General features: G+C 39.5%; 1 protein-coding gene across 2 annotated transcripts in view; it reads right to left on the reverse strand.

The window, feature by feature from the left end:
• The window catches only part of CHUK (component of inhibitor of nuclear factor kappa B kinase complex), a 60,166-nt gene that overhangs the window by 32,029 nt on the left and 10,047 nt on the right, over nt 1-18,090 (reverse strand). For both annotated transcript variants that reach the window (XM_053668548.1, XM_053668547.1), the window contains exons 4-10: nt 17,685-17,754; nt 16,893-16,981; nt 13,098-13,187; nt 12,704-12,828; nt 10,235-10,342; nt 9,522-9,657; nt 124-318 (exon numbers count right to left, since the gene is read on the reverse strand). In XM_053668548.1, the coding sequence (XP_053524523.1) occupies nt 124-318; nt 9,522-9,657; nt 10,235-10,342; nt 12,704-12,828; nt 13,098-13,187; nt 16,893-16,981; nt 17,685-17,754 (813 nt within the window). The remainder of the gene's footprint in view (nt 1-123; nt 319-9,521; nt 9,658-10,234; nt 10,343-12,703; nt 12,829-13,097; nt 13,188-16,892; nt 16,982-17,684; nt 17,755-18,090) is intronic.

Consider the following 18,090-nt stretch of genomic DNA (forward strand, 5'->3'; position numbering starts at 1 on the left):
GAATTGTAAGATGTATATCACCCCCCAAGGAATTCCAACTATACATTAAAAAATGCAGGACATGCAACCACTCTATGCAAACAGATATCTTATATTCTTCTAAGTATATTATAATTTTCTTACTACTCCATCTAGTACACATTGAGAGGCTGGTTTCCGAGGATCAAGAGAAATTCCCGTCTCTGAAAGAAGCTCTTGAGAAGCAGTGTTTATTCCAGTTTCACGCTCAATACGAGACTGCAGTGAATGAAGACTTTCATCAGGTGGTAAAAGAAAAGAAATTATCTTTGCAGAAGTCATATTTAGGATGTGTACTATCTGTATAAACAAGAAAAAAGAGACATATTAACCATCTGCTACATAAAAAGATTCAGTGCTAGATACTAAATGGATTATGAGCAAAAGCCATTATTTCTGTACTACACAAGGTTCAATCATTTGCCAAAGTGAAATCTTTTATAATTATAAAATGACATCTGGAAATGCAAGAGTTTGCTTTTCTACTACAACAGATGTTAGTTTCAAGAAATAAAATTTCAAAGTTCTAAGGATGCACAAAAACCCCAATTAAAAAACAAAACAGACTTCTGGTCAAGATGGAAGTGTACATGGAAACACTGGGCCTCCTCACACAACCAAAATTAAGAACAACAAAGATTTAGAAACAAAAACACAACCAGAACAGACAGAAAACTGAACTGTATAAAAGTCCGACAACCAGCCAACCAGATCGGTAAAATGGGGGGAGTCAGCGGCCGGAGGAGAGGGATGGAGGCAGGAAAAGGCTGTGGCTGCCAGCCGCAGAGGCACAGGTGGCACGGGGCTGACTGCGGTCACACAGATGCGTGCAGATAAACCAGGCAAAAACAGGCAGCAAGACAGACCTCACAACCAAGGGCCCCAGCAATGGGAAATACACCCTAAAAGCACTGACTGAAAAGGTGCTGGGAGAGACTCCCAGCCTCACAGAAGAGTATGTTGAAGAAACCCACAGGGTCCTAGAACGTAACAAGCCCACCCACCTGGTGGTCCCAGAAGAACCCAATTTACTTGGAGTAAATGGCAGAAAAGACTGAAGTCTGACAAAGAGTGAAGCAAGCGCCACTGTTCCCTCTCGGACCCCACCCCACATACAGTGTCACAACCCAGTGACTGGGTTGCCCTGCCCTGGTGAACACCTAAGGCTCTGCCCCTGATATGTAACAGGCACAAGAAGGAAGAAAAAAAAATGGCCCAAACAGAAGAACAGATCAAACCTCCAGAAATAATACAACTAAGCGACCAAGAGATAGCCAACCTATCAGATGCACAGTTCAAAACACTGGTGATTGGGATGCTCACAGAATTGGTTGAATTTGGTTGCAAATTAGATGAAAAAATGAAGGCTACACTAAGTGAAATAAAGGAAAATGTATAGGGAACCGATAGTGATGGAAAGAAAACTGAAACTCAAATCAATGGAGTGGACCACAAGGAAGACAAAAACAACCAAACAGAAAAAAATGAAGAAACAAGAATTCAGAAAAATGAGGAGAGGCTTAGGAACCTCCAGGACATCTTTAAACATTTCAACGTCCGAATTATAGGAGTACCAGAAGGGGAAGAGGAACAGCCACCCATGGAAAACTTATTTGAACAAATAATAAAGGAGAACTTCCACAATCTGGCAAAAGCAGTAGACTTCCAGGAAGTCCAGGAAGCTCAGAGAGTCCCAAAGAAGTTGGACTCAAGAAGGAACACACCAAGGCACATCATCATTACATTAGCCAAGATTAAAATGAAGGAGAGAATTCTAGAAGCAGCAAGAGATAAGGGGACAGTCACCTACAAAGAAGTTTCCATCAGACTGTCAGCTGATTTCTCAAAAGAGACCTTGCAGGCAAGAAAGGGCTGGAAAGAAGTATTCCAAGTCATGAAATCCAAAGACCTACAACCGAGATTGCTCTATCCAGCAAAGCTTTCATTTAGAATGGAAGGACAGATAAAGTGCTTCTCAGACAAGGTCAAGTTCAAGGAGTTCATCATCACCAAGCCATTATTACATGAAATGTTAAAGGGACTTATCTAAGAAAAAGAAGATAAAAAGATGAACAGTGAAAGGATAGCAACACAGTTATTAACAACCACACCTGAAACAAAAGCAAACTAAGCAGACACCTAAAACAGGAACAGAACCACAGAAATGGAGATCACATGGAAGGTTAGCAACAGGGGAGTGGGAGGTGTAGAAGGGGGGAGAAGGTACAGAGAACAAGTATCATAGAAGGTGGGGAGAAAATAGGGGAAGGGCAAGAGTAGTGTGGGAAACGTAGAAGCTAAAGAACTTATAAACATGGATATGAACTAAAGGTGGGGAATGTGGGTGGGAGGCAGAGTGCAGGGTGGAGGGGAATGAAGGGGGGTGAAATGGGACAACTGTAATGGCATAATCAATAAAATATATTTAAAAAAACAGGGGAAACAGGTGGGTAGAGGTGGAAGATAGTACAAGGGGGATAAATGGTAATGGAAAAATATATTACAAAATTAATACAAAAACAAACAAATAAACAAACCCAAACACATTTATTCTGAGAAGCATATCACAGACTTGGAAGGAAACATTCCCATTTATGAAGTGCCTAACAGATGCCAACTACAGACTTAAGTGCTTTAAGGTAACATCCCCTTAATTAGTTTAGTTATATTTAACACAACACCGTGTAATTAGATCTTCTAATCTCCATTTTAACAGAAAAAAATTCAGAGCTCTGAGGGATCACATAGCTGATAACTCGTAGATCCTAGATCTGAACTCCTATCTGTCTACCTACCTTACAATGTTTCAAGAAATAATCACAATAGAAGAGCTAGGCCTCTCTTTAAAAAGGAAGAATTTCTTATCTCATTTTTCAGATAAGAAAATCAAATCCCAGAGCAGTGATCTGCCGAAGGGCCCAAAGTTAGTTAAGACAATAAATAGTTGCATTAGTTTTACCTAAAGATCCACTGAAGAAAGTAGGGGTGGTCTAATACTGGACAACTTAAGTGTGAAACAGAGCTGGGTGGGGGCTCTACCCAGGTAACTACAGGTGGCCACCGACTTCATAATCAGTCTTCTGAACAACATGATTTTAAATCCCCCTCCCCTGCACTATAGCTCAGTTAAGCTATACAAAAGGAATAGCTATGTTTCTCCAGTGCCTCACATTGACAGGGGACAGGGATGGGCAAAGTAGGTTAATAATAATAAAAAATACAATAATTAGACTTCCAGCCAAGATGGAGGTGTAGGTAGATACACTCTGCCTCCTCACACAACCAAAAGAGGTACAACAACAAATTAAAAAAACAAAAAGTTACCAGAAATGCCAGAAAATAGAATTGTATGGAAGTCCGACAACCAAGGAATTAAAAAAGAAACATTCATCTAGACTGGTAAGAGGGGCAGGAAGGAGCAGGTGAGGCAGAGAGGATGCACTACAAGGCAGCAGCTGGAGGACCAGGCAGTCACACACTGGCAGGCAGATAAACAGGGAGGAACAACTGGGGAGTGAGACAGACCATACAATCAGGGTTCCAGCCTGGAGAAATAAAGCCTCAAAACCTCTGGATGCATAATATAGGAAAAAGTAAGGGTTATACAAAGCGAAACAAAGGAAAATATACAAGGAACCAACACTGAAGGTAAGAAAACTGAATCAAACCAATGATTTGGAACAGAAGATAGAAATAAATATTTCACTGGAACAGAAGGAAGAAACGAGATTTCAAAAATATGAGGAGAGGCTTAGGAACCTCTGGGACAACTTTAAGTGTTCCAACATCAGAATCACAGGGGTGCCAGAAGGAGAAGAAGAAGAGCAAGAAACTGAAAACCTACTTTAACAAATAATAGAGTATTTCCCCAATCTGGCAAAGGAAATAAACTCTGAGGAAGTCCAGAGAGTCCCCAAGAAAGTGGACCTATGGAAGCATACACCAAAGCAAATAATAACCGAATTACCCAAGAATAAAGATAAGAAGAGTATCTTAAAAGCAGCAAGAGAAAAGAAGAGTTACCTACAAAGGAGTTCCCATAAAACTATCAGCTGACTTCTCAAAAGAAACTTTGAAGGCAAGAAGGGGCTGGAAAAAAGTATTCAAAGTCATGAAAGGCAAGGACTTCCATCCAAGATTACTCTATCCTGAAAAGCTATCATTTAGAATGGAAGGACAGATACAGTGCTTCCCAGATAAGGTTAAGTTAAAGGAGTTCATCATCACATCAACACGCCCTTATTCTATGAAATGTTAAAGGGACCTATGTAAGAAAAAGAAGATGATCAAAACTATGTACAGTAAAATGATAACAAATTCACAACTATCAATAGCTGAACCTAAAGTAAAAAACAAAAACAAAAACAACAAAACGAGACTAAGCAAACAACTAGAACAGGAACAGAATCACAGTAATGGAGATCACATGGAGGGTTATCAGTGGGAAGAGGGAGAGGGGAAAATGGGGGGAAAAGTACAGGAAATAAGAAACATAAATAGTAGGTACAAAATAGAAAGGGGAAGGTTAAGAATGGTATAGGAAGTAGAGAAGCCAAAGAACTTATGTGTATGACCCATGGACACAAACTAAAGGGTGGAAAATGTCAGTGGGGGTGCAGGGTGGAGGGGAATAGAGAGGAGAAAACAAATGGGACAACTGTAATAGCCTAAGCAATAAAATATATTAAAAAAATACAATAACTAATAAATAGTAAAATAAACTTTGCAAACTCCCAGCTGTAAACCTAATTTTGCCCACCTGTGTATTCAAATGATTAAAATGATCTCTACTGAAAATGCTTAGTACAGAGGTAAAGCATTAACTTTCCTTTAATACATAACAAATTTTGATGTTTAGAGCCCTGGCTGGTGTAGCTCAGTGGATTGAGCACAGGCCAGGTTTCAATTCCTTGTCAGGGCACATGCCTGGGTTGCAGGCCAGTTCCCAGCAGGGGATGCACCAGAAGCAACCATACATTGATATTTCTCTCCTTCTCTCCTTCCCTTCCCTTCTAAAGATAAATAAATAAATAATAATAAAAAAATTTTAAATTTTTGATGTTTAAAAAAGGTGGAGGGAAGAGAAGGAAATCTTCAAAGTTGACATGGGTGTACATACAATACAATTATAAAAATCCTAAGGTGAACATTTACTTTCATACATGGTATATGTTAAACTAGGGTAAATGATCACAGAATCCCATTACCAAAGCTGAGACAGAAGAGAGCAAAAGAAAGGGAACAAAAATATAACTTAAATTTACCCTTTTGCTCACTCAAATATTTTAATGAATGCCTACTACGGTATACAGTATTAAGTGTGTTGTGGTGACAGTGGGTATGCAAATTGAGTAACATGAACCTTGCCCTCAACAGGATAATAGTAAAACAGAAGATATTAAGAAATGTTAACAGAACTAAAATGCACAAGGCAAAGTGCAATAAGTACTATAATAAAGTATTATGCAGATTTCAAAAGAGATTACTTGGTAAGAAGGATGAAAAGGATGCTTTATAAAGGAGGCACTATTTGAGCTAAACTTTCAAAAGGAAGAAAGATTAGAATAAGAAATAACTGAAAAAAGAAAGCTTCCTTTAGGCAGAAAACAAGGTAGGCAGAGAGTTAGGAAAGGATGAGTGTAATCACTGAATATAAATAATCCAGTTTAATCGGACTTGAAACGATGCCTCCTTAGGGCCTAATGTGAAATATGGCTGGAAGTATAGGATGAAATGAGACCAAGATAGATTCTGAATACCAATGTAAGGGTTTGGACTTCATTCAATAAATGAAAATGAACTGTAGAAAACTTTCTTTTCTTTTCTTTTTTATCCTCACCTGAAGATAATTTTTTATTGCTTTCTTAGAGAGAGAAGACAGAAGAGAGAGAAACATCAATTGGAGAGAGAGAGAGAGGCATTAATCCTCTGCCTCCTGCACCTGCGTGTGCCCAGACCCGGGATCATACATGCCTGCACCCTCACAGGGGAAGGAACCAGCAACCTAGGTACATGCCCTGACCAAGAATAGAACCCACAACTGCAAGGGACAAGACTTCAACCACTGAGCCACACCAACCTGGGTAAACTACAGAAAAGCTTCTAAATTCACCTGACAAGTTCAGAATTGTTAAGATGTTCAAAAGATCAATCTCATAAAATAATGGAATATGTAAACCGAAGGAAAAGGAATAGGCAGACAGCCAAAGTTTCCAACCAAGGTAAGGAGACAGTGAAAGCAAGAGGCACAGGAGAACATGTAGAAATAGATTTAATGGAGCACATTATGTTCCATTTTTAAAAAAATTAAGTCTTGGGTGCCAGTGGCACCACTAGGTATAGAGATATAGCAGTTATAAGTACTCTGCAGAAAAATTATAACTGAGGAGAAAATTTGGGAGTTATACATATTCACTTATAGTTAAAGTTACATAACTGGAGAAATTTCCAAAGGAAAGGAAGAAAAAGTAACAAAAAAGATAAAACCAAGAGACTCTTAGGACCTGGTTAGAGGCATACTAAGAGAAGGCGAAGGAGTAATTGAATACTTCTGTTTCACCTTATCTTCAGTGGCAAGTTCAGAGTACTTTTAAAAATTTTTCTACAAATTTCAAGTCTTGCAGAATAAATAGTTGGAAAATATGCAATCAGCCTCTATAAACCATTTTTTATTTTTTAAAGATTTATTTATTTTTAGAAAGAGGGGAAGGGAGGGAGAAAGAGAGGAAGAGAAACACTGATTGGTTGCCTCTTGCCTGCCCCTAACTGGGGACCTGGCTGCAACCCAGCTGGGAATCAAATCCATGACCCTTTGATTCACAGGCCAGTACTCAATCCACTGAGTCACACCAGCCAGGGCTCTAAACTATTTTTTAAAGAAAAACAAACATTTGAGTAACTGTTTTCTTGGTTTATTTTTAAGCAAAACTCAAATAGACATCATTTCATTAAACAATATAATAAACACCTTAGAAGAATGTCCTACAATAACATCAAACTATTTTGCAGTCCATGATAGTCCCCTGCCTGTTAATCTTTCCCCCTGCCCATTCCCCTGCTTATCTCTTCCTTATCCTTCAAAATTCAGTCCTATTATGTCTAGGAAGCATGTCTGAACCACTATGAATAGTACGCTATGCATACCTTATTCTGGACAACCTCATAATAACACTGATCCTTTAAAGAAGACATTACAGAATGTGAGCTTAAATGAATGAATGAATGAATCAATGAATGAATGAATACATAGATAGATAAATAGTGGTGCTACAAATTTTTTTCTTTTTGCAATCTTCACCTAAGGCTATTTTTTTAAAATTGCTTTTTAGAGAGAAAGGAAGGGAGAGAAAAACATGGATCGGTTGCCTCCTGAATGTGCCCCAACCAGGGATGGAACCTGCGACTTAGGAATGTGTCCAGATCAGAGATTAAACCCACAACCTTTTTTGGTATACTGGATGATGCTCCAACCAACCAAGCCACCCAGCCAGGGCAGTGGTGCTACAAACTGCACTAAAGTTTATAGACCACAAAACCCATAGGAAGGACCCTTTCCCACTATGACAAGCAGATGAGCACAGACCTCCTTCAAAGTATAATAGAAATACTGTTATAATTACCATGACAAGGCTGAAAAAAGTCTGAGAGAAAAACCAAAATTTACTGGAGGCCGCAGAGAACTAAAAGGTATCACCAAGTCCTGCTTGGCTAACATATTGAAGGATGAATTATTCCTTGGCACAGTAGAAGAAAACCAAATCAAGAAGCCAAATTGTTAGTAATAAGTGACATAACTAAAGTCACTATTTTTTAAAAATATTCCAAAGCCCTGGCTGGTGTAGCTCAGTGGATTGAGCACGAGCCTGCGGACCAAAAGACTGCGGTTCAATTCCCAGTCAGGGCACATGCCTGGGTTGCAGGCCAGTTCCCAGCAGGGGCCAGTTCCCAGGGGATGCACCAGAAGCAACCATACATTGATATTTCTCTCCTTCTCTCCTTCCCTTCCCTTCTAAAGATAAATAAATAAAAAAATTTTTTTAAAGTATTCTAAGCCCTGACCTGCATGGCTCACTTGGTTGAGCGTTGTCCCGCAAAGTCAAAGGTCACCAGTTTGATTCCCTATCAGGGCACGTGACTGGGTTGCAGGCCTGGTACCCGGTTCAGGTGCGGGCAAGAGGTAACCAATCAACGTTTCCCTCTCTTTCTCTCTCCCCTATACTCTCTCTAAAAATAAATAATAAATTATTTTTTAAGAAAAAGTATTCCAAGACTAGCATAAAAGCCTCATGATTATACTTTCTCATTTAATTTTAGAGACCCTATCTACTACAAGCAACCAGAAAATACGGAAAAATTGCACTTTGCAGATGAGAGTCATTTCTGGGGATACAGTATAAAAGAATCTCTCAATGATGTCACTGAAGATTCACTGAGAGCCTGATACATGCCCTGCTTTATACAGAATGCCAGGATAGGGATGGCACGGTGGCAGGGTGGGTGACTGTTAATAAAATTAGTAACACAATCCCAGCATTAAAGAAGAAAACAATCTATAAGGAGAGGAGTCAGTGGAAGATAAGAAACAATGAGAGAATATGGTGAGTATGATTAAATGACAAACTGGCAGAGACCATTAAGAGAAAGGTCAGTTGAATATCTGCCAGTGTAGGTGAGGAGGTAGGTACACAGAGACGGATATCACTCTAGGCAGAACAATAGCAGCTGTAAAGCACAAAAATGTATCCATTTCAAACTTCATGGTATAAGAAGCAGTCACAAGCTGGTCCTGAGAAGTAAAGGGTAAGAGAAGCCCTTTACTGGTTGGGATGAACCTACATTAAGAAAGACCCCCAAAAGCAAAGGAGATCAGTTTAGACTTGACTTGGTAGGCAAGGGAGAACTACGTCGGTTTCTTGGAGAGGGAAATAAAAAACTATTTTCAGAAGATGAGAGGAGTCGAACTACAGAAGCATGAAAAGCAGTAGAAACCTTTCTCACCAAACAAAATCCACACCTAAGTGAATGAGGTGATAAAGGCACCAATATGAGGAAGGGGGAAATGCAAAAGATGCTTCAAAGGAGTAATCAACGGAGACCAGTTAAAAGTAAAACTGAGAAGGGTTACTAAAAAATAAAAACATCCCTGGCTGATGTGGTTCAGTGGACTGAGTGCCAGCCCGCGAACCAAAAGGTCACCAGTTTGATTCCCAGTTAGGGCGCGTGCCTGGGTTGCAGGCCACATCCCCAGCTGGGGGTATGCAAGAGGCAACCAATCAATCAATGTTTCTCTCCCTCTTTCTCCCTCCCTTCCTCTCAAATAAATAAAATCTTTTTTTCAAATGCTATTAAAAAATACACATATATATATATTCTAAAAATATAATTTTCTTTTTCAAATAAGCATCGGGAAAAGATTATTAAAATATATTTATGCTAATTTTCCAAATAAATTGTTAACCTCAATGCACATCTTATGAAATACACCCCATTCATAAGAAACTAACCTTCAAATTCAGAATGTGATCCATTAATACAAAACATCTTGGCTGCTTCAAAGTCAGATCAACAGGTCCTCCTCTCTGCTGAGGATCCCAATTCAGCATTAATTGTAGCCAGTTTTCCATGGGTTCTACTATTAAACTAAAAAACACATACAAATAGAGTGAAAACCCTTGTTCCAATTTTTCTTTAGTACTGTAAAAAAGGTATTTTATAGGCTGTCCATTTCCTTTCTCACTACTTATCTGTACCATTTTGTATCTTACTTTCAAATAATTCATAAAATGATAGGGGACAAACTTCCATAAAAAAACAACCCCAAACCCACACACGTAAGTTAGTTACTGGCAACTCCAAGAGGCAAGTCCCATCCCACTCTCCAAGGAATCCAACAGCCTTCTCGCACCGAAGTCAATCAGCTGAATGGCAGCAGTTACTGTTTCCACTAGACTTGTGCTGTCCAATATGGGAGCCACTGGTCACAAGTGGCTATTTGAATTTACACTTAATTTAATTAAAATTAAATTTAAAATTTAGCTTCAGTCACACTACTCACCTTTCAGTGCTCAACAGCCTCATGTGGTCAGCAGATAAAAGACATTTCCATCACAGCACAAAGTTCTACTGGATGATGCTACTTAAAACAGACAACAACCCTATTGTCCTTTTAGAGCCCTGAAGGAATGTAGGTGAACTCCCTGTACCGAAATATACTTACCTACAAAGGTTATTTGGTTGAGGTAAATGACTACTAAACCGAACTTCTCCTGTCATCTCTTCACAGGCAAATATACACTTGGGATCCTTCTTCTTAATCTTCTCATGCCTATAAAAAACAAAAGCTACCTCAGTAGGCCACCTGACTCACAAATAACTCTAAAGGTTTTGGCCATTTAATTTCACTCAATTATGGACTTCTGGTCAAGATGGATGCATAGGTAGACACACTTCACCTCCCTGTACAACCATAAGAAGGACCACAACTAATTTCAAAATGAAAAAATACACAAAATAGCCCCCAAACTGAACTGTACAGAAGCCAAACCACCAAGGATTTAAAGAAGCTATATTCATCCAGATGGGTAGGAGGGTCAGGGTAGGAGGGTCAGAGACAGGGCAGAGAGGACATGGCGTGGTGGTGGCTGGTGGAACGCGGGGTCCCACATTCAAATGTGATGGATAAAAATCAGGGGGACACCTTGCAAGCAAGTGATCCCAGCCTCTGGCCAGACTGTGAAGCCCCAGGTTCCAGTGCCAAGAAAATTAAGCCTCAATTTCTGGTGGTAAAATCCAGCAGGGTTGAGGTGGCAGAAGAAACTGCCAGTTTCTCAGGAGAGCCTACAATGTATGCAAAGCCGCCCAGTCTGGCAACCCCAACCAGAGCAGCAGCCAGAGGGGCGCCAGTCGCATATGGGAAGAGGGGCAAGTGACTGGAAACAGGGCAAGTGTCAAGCAAGCCCCTAGAGGTCAACCAGCAGAAGCACTGTCCCCTCTTCTACCCCTCCCCTACACACAGGGCCACAAAGTGGTGAAGCAGGCTGCCGACCTTTGAGAAAGACCAAGGTTCCACCGCAAACAACTTAACAGGAGCATTAAGACAGGGAGTCAACATGGTCCAACCTAGTACACAGACATAGGGAGGCTGTCAAATTGAGGTGACAAAGAAATATGGCCCAAATGAAGGAAGAGAACAGAACCCCAGTAAAGAACTAAGCAATATGGAGCTATCAGACAAGAGTTCAAAACACTGGTGACCAGAGATCTCATTGAATCCAGCAAAAGCATAAGGGAAGAAATGAAGGCTACACTAAGTGAAACAAAGAAAAATCCACAGGAAACCAACAGTGAAGGGAAGGAAGCCAGGATTCATATCAATGATTTGAAACAGAAGAAAAAATAAACATTTAATCAGAACAAAATGAAGAAACAAGAATTCAATAAAACAAGAAGAGCTTAAGATGACTCAGAAACATCTCCAAAAGAGCCAACATACAAACCACAGGGATGGTAGAAGAAGGGGAAGAGCAAGAAATTAAAAACTTACTTGAAAAAATAATGAAAGAAAACTTCCCTAATTTGGTGAAGGAAATGGACACACAAGTCCAGGAAGCACAGAGTCCCAAAGAAGTCCAACCCAAGGAGGAACACACCAAACACACCAAAGCACATCATAATTAAATTACCCAAGATTAAAGATAAGAAGAGAATCTTAAAAGCAGCAAAAGAAAAGCAGATAGTTACCTACAAAGACTGTCCATAAGACTGTCAGCTTATTTCTCGAAAGAAACTTTGAAGGCAAGAAGGGACTGGCAAGAAGTATTCAAAGTGATAAAAAGCAAGGACCTACAACCAACATTACTCTACCCACCAAGCTATCATTCAGAATGGAAGGGCAGATAAAGTGCTTCCCAGAGTAGGTAAAGCTAAAGGAGTTCATCATCACCAAGCCCTTATTATATGAAATGTTAAAGGATCTTATTTAAGAAAAGATCAGTCCTGGCTGGTGTGGCTCAGTGGACTGAGCACCAGACTGCAAAGCAAGGGGTTGTGGGTTCAATTTCCAGTCAGGGCACATGCCTGGCTTGCACGCCAGGTTCCCCAGTGCTGGGTGAGTGAGAGGCAACCATATATTGATGTTTCTCTCCCACCCTTGCCACCCTTTATTTAAAAATTTTAAAAAAGATCTAAACTATGAACATTAAATGACAACAAACTCACAACTATCAACAACTGAATCTAAAAAACACAAACTAAGCAAACAACAGGAACAGAATCAAGGATATGGAGATCATTTGGAAGGTTACGAGCAGGGAAGGGGAGCAGGGGAAAATGCGCAGGGATTTAGAAGCATAACTGCATCTGTACAAAATAGACAGGGGGATGTTAAGAACAGTTTAGAAACAGGAGAGAAGCCAAAGAACTTACATGCATGACCCATGGATGGGAACTGGATCACTGGGGTGAAGGCAGGTAACCAGGTGAAGGGGGACAAAGGGGAAAAACTGGGACAACTATAATAGCATAATCAATAAAATATACTAAAAAAAGTCATGTAACTGGGAAAAATTCATTCTGTGTTTAAAAGACAATTCCCCCTTAAAAATAGAGGGGGAAAAGGAGAAAAAAAGCAGGTAGCTGAAATTTTTCATTCCCATCAGGCATACCAAAGTTCTCTTCCATTTCTTACCAGGTAAATGGCTGGAGATGATGTAAAAAAGGCCTATATCCAGCAATACATTCAAACACCATGGTACCAAAGCTCCAATAATCAACAGTGGCTGTGTAAGGCTTATTCTCAAAGAGCTCTGGGGCCTTAAAAAGAAAAAAATGCTTTAAACATCATACAGTAAATAGAAAAGCTACTTTATTTATGACCTATTACAGGGGTGAGCAGAAGCAGGTTTTACAGTTATCGTATGGAAATAATACAAAAATACAATGAATAAATAATAATACAATAATAAATTCTTTTGTATACTCACAACTGTAAACCTTCTTTTGCCCACCCCTGTATATTCATGACCTTCAGAAATAAAGAGAATCTTGTACACTTAAATTCAAAGAAACAATACATGTCTTACCAGATACTGCAACGTTCCCACAAAAGATGTACACAGACTTCCTTGATCAACATCTTTGGCATATCCCAGATCAATTATTTTATGTATAATCTACAAAATAATAAGCATTGAATGGTTCAGAAATCTGAAATGGAAAGGCAACAGTGTCCCAGTAAGGATATGAAGAGCGTGGTGGTGAAGACTTAGGCTCTGTAATAACACAAATGTGATTCAGTCCTGACCTCTACCACTTTACTAGCCTTGTGTTCTTGATCAAGTTACTTAACTTCCCTTGGTTTCCCATATAATGAAATTACTAACAATATCTACTTCACAGAACTGTTACTGGGATTCAATGAAAATAAACAGCCAAAGAAAAGGATTTGACACAATGACTGGTATATGGTAAACACTAAATATAAATTGGTTAATAATTTTATTTTGGTATGTTCAGAATAAATTGATCTGTTATACTGAAAGGCAAAGGTACAGATGATTTCCAAATTTGAAGAAGCAGCACACCTTCTTACAGTGGATCAATGTGAGTAAATATCTATCTAACTTCAGAAATATCCTGAAGTTGCCCTGGCCAGTGTGGCTCAGTGGATTGAGCACCAGCCTGTGAACCAAAGGGTCACTGGTTCGATTCCTGGTCAAGGCACATGCCTAGGCAGCAGGCCAGGTCCCCAGTGGGGGTACATGTAAGAGGCAACCACGCACTGATGTTTCTCTCCCTTTCTTTTTCTCTCCCTACCCCTCTGTCTAAAAATAAATAAAAGCTCTAAAAGAAATACACTGAAGTCTTTGGATACAAACAGAGAGGGGTTGAAGCTAAGCACACACGAAAGCCTCCTAAGAAGCGTCATCAAGGTTTCATCACTTCCAACTGCCCAGCATCTTAACCAACCAGAAGACCACACAATCCAATGCAAAGCTCAGAGTCTTGGCTATATGTCTTTACTGGGATGGAACTTCAGTGCTAAAAGCAAGAAAACCACTCAAATTATTCTAATGAAAACAAATATTTCAGGAGTCAATTCACAATTTTTGGTTCTTTTCAAGATGACTCATTTAAGAATCTGAGAAATCAAGGTTTTGAATCTTAATTAAATATAGAACTTAGGATTTTTGTGGAGGCAAATGAGGTTTATTTTTAATATAAAATATATTGGATTGGCCAAAAAGTCTGTATAGTTTTTTCTGTAAAATAAACACATTTTTCATTTTCACCAATAACTTTATTGATTTGCATATTTTGAGTATATTGACTATATCCTGTGTGGTATAAAGTTGATTGTTCTCAACTAATGTCTCAATTTGATTGCTATCAACTTCAACAGGTCTACCCAACTGTGGAGCATCATCCTGTGAGAAATCTCCAGCACGTGTCTTTGCAAACCACTTTTGACACATTCAATCCTTCACAGCACCTTCTCCACATACTGCACAAATCGTTTTTGCATTTCACTTGCATTTTAACATTTCTTTATTTTATTTTATTGATTATGCCATTACATTTGTGCTATTTCACCCCTTCATTCCCTTCCACCCTCCACACCCCTCCCCCACCATTAGCCCCACTTTAGTTCATGACCACATGCCTCAAGTTCTTTAGATTCTATATTTCCCATACTATTCCTACCCTCTCCCCTATCTATTTTCTATCTACCATCTATGCTACTTATTTTCTGTACCTTCTCCCCCCTTCTCCTCCTCCCACTCCCCTGTTGCTAACCCTCCATGAGATCTTCATTTCTATGGTTCACTCCTGGTCTAGCTGTCCTCTTAGTTTGCTTTTGTTTTAGGTGTGGTTGTTAATAACTGTGAGTTTGCTGACCTTTCACTGTTCATCTTTTTTATCTTCTTTTTCTTAGATAATTCCCTTTAACATTTCATATAATAAGGGCTTGGTGATAATGAAGTCCTTTAACTTGACCTTATCTGAGAAGCACTTTATCTGCCCTTCCATTCTAAATGAAAGCTTTGCTGGATAGAGCAATCTTGGTTGTAGGTCTTTGGATTTCATGACTTGGAATACCTCTTTCCAGCCCCTTCTTGCCTGTAAGGTCTCTTTTGAGAAATCCGCTGACAGTCTGATGGGGACTCCTTTGTGGTAGGTGACTGTCCCCTTATCTCTTGCTGCTTCTAGGATTCTCTCCTTCATTTTAATCTTGGCTAATGTAATGATGATGTGCCTTGGTGTGTTCCTTCTTGGGTCCAACTTCTTTGGGACTCTCTGAGCTTCCTGGATTTCCTGGAAGTCTATTTCCTTTGCCAGATTGTGGAAGTTCTCCTTTATTATTTGTTCAAATAAGTTTTCCATGGGTGGCTGTTTCTCTTCCCCTTCTGGTACCCCTATAATTCAGATGTTGGAACATTTAAAGATGTCCTGGAGGTTCCTGAGCCTGTCCTCATTTTTTTGAATTCTTGTTTCTTCATATTTTTCTGTTTGGTCATTTTTTCCTTCCTTCTGGTCTAATCCCTTGGTTTAATTCCCAGTTTCCTTTCCATCACTATTGCTTTCCTATGCATTTCCCTTCATTTCAATTAGGTTAGCCTTCATATATTCCTCTAATTTGTGGCTAAAATCAACCAGTTCTGTGAGCATCCTGATCACCAGTGTTTTGAACTGTGCCTCTGATAGGCTGGCAATTTCTTGTTCACTTAGATTTATGGGCTCTGGGGCTCTGAGTTTTTGAGCCATGTTTTGATCTGTTCATGCCTATTACGTTTGAGGAGAGGCACCTTAGATGTTCACCAGGGCATGGCCACCCGGGCATGGCCACCCGGGCATGGCCACCCAAGTCACTGGTTTGTGACGCTGTATGTGGGGGCGGGGTCAGAGAGGGAGCAATGCAGTCCTCTTTGCTCCCTCCCACCCAGCCTGCCTCATCGCTCGCTCCCCACCTGTTTATCTGTGGGCAAATTCTCGACCTCGGTCAGCCAGCCGCCCGGAGCCTTCCCTGGTTCCACCTGTCGCTACCCCGCACCTGGGATCTGCACCCTCAGCTGCCTATGTACCTGGGTCAGGGGATCTTTTTTGCCTGACCCGCTCCGCTGCTGGCTCTGCCCCTCTCACCAGTTTAGCTGAGCAGTTTATTGTTTTCGGACTCCATGTTGTTCGATTTTCTGTGGCTTGGCTGAGTTTATTGTTGTTAAAACTTTGTTGTTTTTAGATTTGGTTGTGCAAGGAGGGAAAGTGTTTCCACCTATGCCTCCATCTTGGCGGAAGGCCCACATTTTAACATTCTTGAAATAATAAAGTACGGTACACTGAAAATATTGCAAATTTTCTTCCAACTTCAATATAGAAATGGCTACACAAAAATTCACCAATTTTGGTAATTTTTTTTAAATGCATGCTGATGTGACAGCTGTCACAATACAATCTAACAAAATTGTTTCAAAAGAAGTTAAGGATAACTCAGCTCTACTAAAACCATCTTAAGGAAAACATCAAACAAACTTTTTGACCAACCCAATACTTCAGTAAATGTACTTTTTTTCTTTAAAGTATAGCAGACCCAGGATGCATGTGTGTTTTTTTTTAATATGCTTCATAAGCATTAACAAATTATTTACTCACTGCCTACTATCTCTGCTAGATACTATGTTGGGAAAAAAGTGACCAAGACAGGAGCAGCTCCTTCTATAACAGAGCTACTGTGTTGACAGAGGAGAAAAACAATAGCTCAGCGTAGGGAGGGCTGTGCAGAACAAGTAAGAGCGCTATGAAGGGCATCAAACCACAAAGACTGACTAGCTCAGGGATACTGGATTCAGCTGGCAAAAAGCATTTCTTCAGTTTTCACCTACCTTTCCACCAACATCCTGAAGAACTATGTTTTCTGGTTTTAGGTCACGATGTATAATTTTGTTTTCATGCAAATATCGGATCCCAGATCCTAAATACAATTTAAAAGGTATTTTGAGGTAAGAGAAAGCACTGAATTTTTTAAAAATTTCACCTCACATTTTGTACTTCACTAATGCTCAGATTTATATGGACTATCATAACTACTCAACTTATATTATTACAGCAGTTCAAATTTTCTCCACAGAAAAAACAGTAACATTTAACAAATACTCCAGATGATAATATATGCTTATTTAACTAAAAAGAATTAACATTAAAAAGAAATGGAACAAGCATTTTAGAAAAACCCCATATTTATGCTTGTAGCCTTTCTCTCCACCTTCAACTAGGCTTTGGCCTCCATGATCCAGGAAAAGAAGCAAAGCCAAAATTCATAGGGAAGCATATTCTTGGATTTTAGCTTGCTTCAGGGGCCTATATAAGGATTATTTTAGGGAGTTTTCCGGAGTTATTCTGATTAAAAAGACATTTCGCCATAATAAAATTAAATCAGGTCATTTAACACCCCCCCTTTTTTTGGGTCAGCAACCTATTAGCCAAAAACTGACTCCTAGACAACCAAAAAATAACAGAATATCCTAGTTTTAGCTTAGCACCAACAATAACAGTTACATTTTTCTGATGATTTCTTATAAGTACTAAAAATCTATGCTTTATAGTGGTATACAGAATTTTTTTTACAGACCAAGGGGCATTAAATTATGATGGGATTTTTCATATTGCTTACATACCTATATCACTCAGTAAAGAAAGTATCTGGCTTTCTTTAAGTCCACAGCAATTTTCTGGTTTGTTGAGTAGCTAAAAAAAAGTATACTGTTAATGTTGCTGGGCAGTAACAACAACACATTAATCACTAAACCCTAAGAGAATAGTCAAAGTTAAAAAAATAAGTCATAATTAAGAAAATATAGACTTCCGCCAAGATGGAGGCATAGGTGGAGATGCCTTGTTTTCTCACACAACCAAGATTAGAGACAACTAAATATTAGCAACAGAAAACACAGCCAGAACACTGAAAATTGAACTTTTCGGAAGTCTGATAACAAACTCTTCAGCCTGACCCGTAAGAGGGGTGAAGCCAGCAGATGGCGGAGCGGGATACACAGGAAAATTCGGTCAGACGGACTCAGGTGC

This window comes from Artibeus jamaicensis, unplaced genomic scaffold, assembly GCF_021234435.1.
Source record: "Artibeus jamaicensis isolate MK-2021 breed Jamaican fruit bat unplaced genomic scaffold, CSHL_Jam_final contig_490, whole genome shotgun sequence".
NCBI classification, from domain to species: domain Eukaryota; kingdom Metazoa; phylum Chordata; class Mammalia; order Chiroptera; family Phyllostomidae; genus Artibeus; species Artibeus jamaicensis.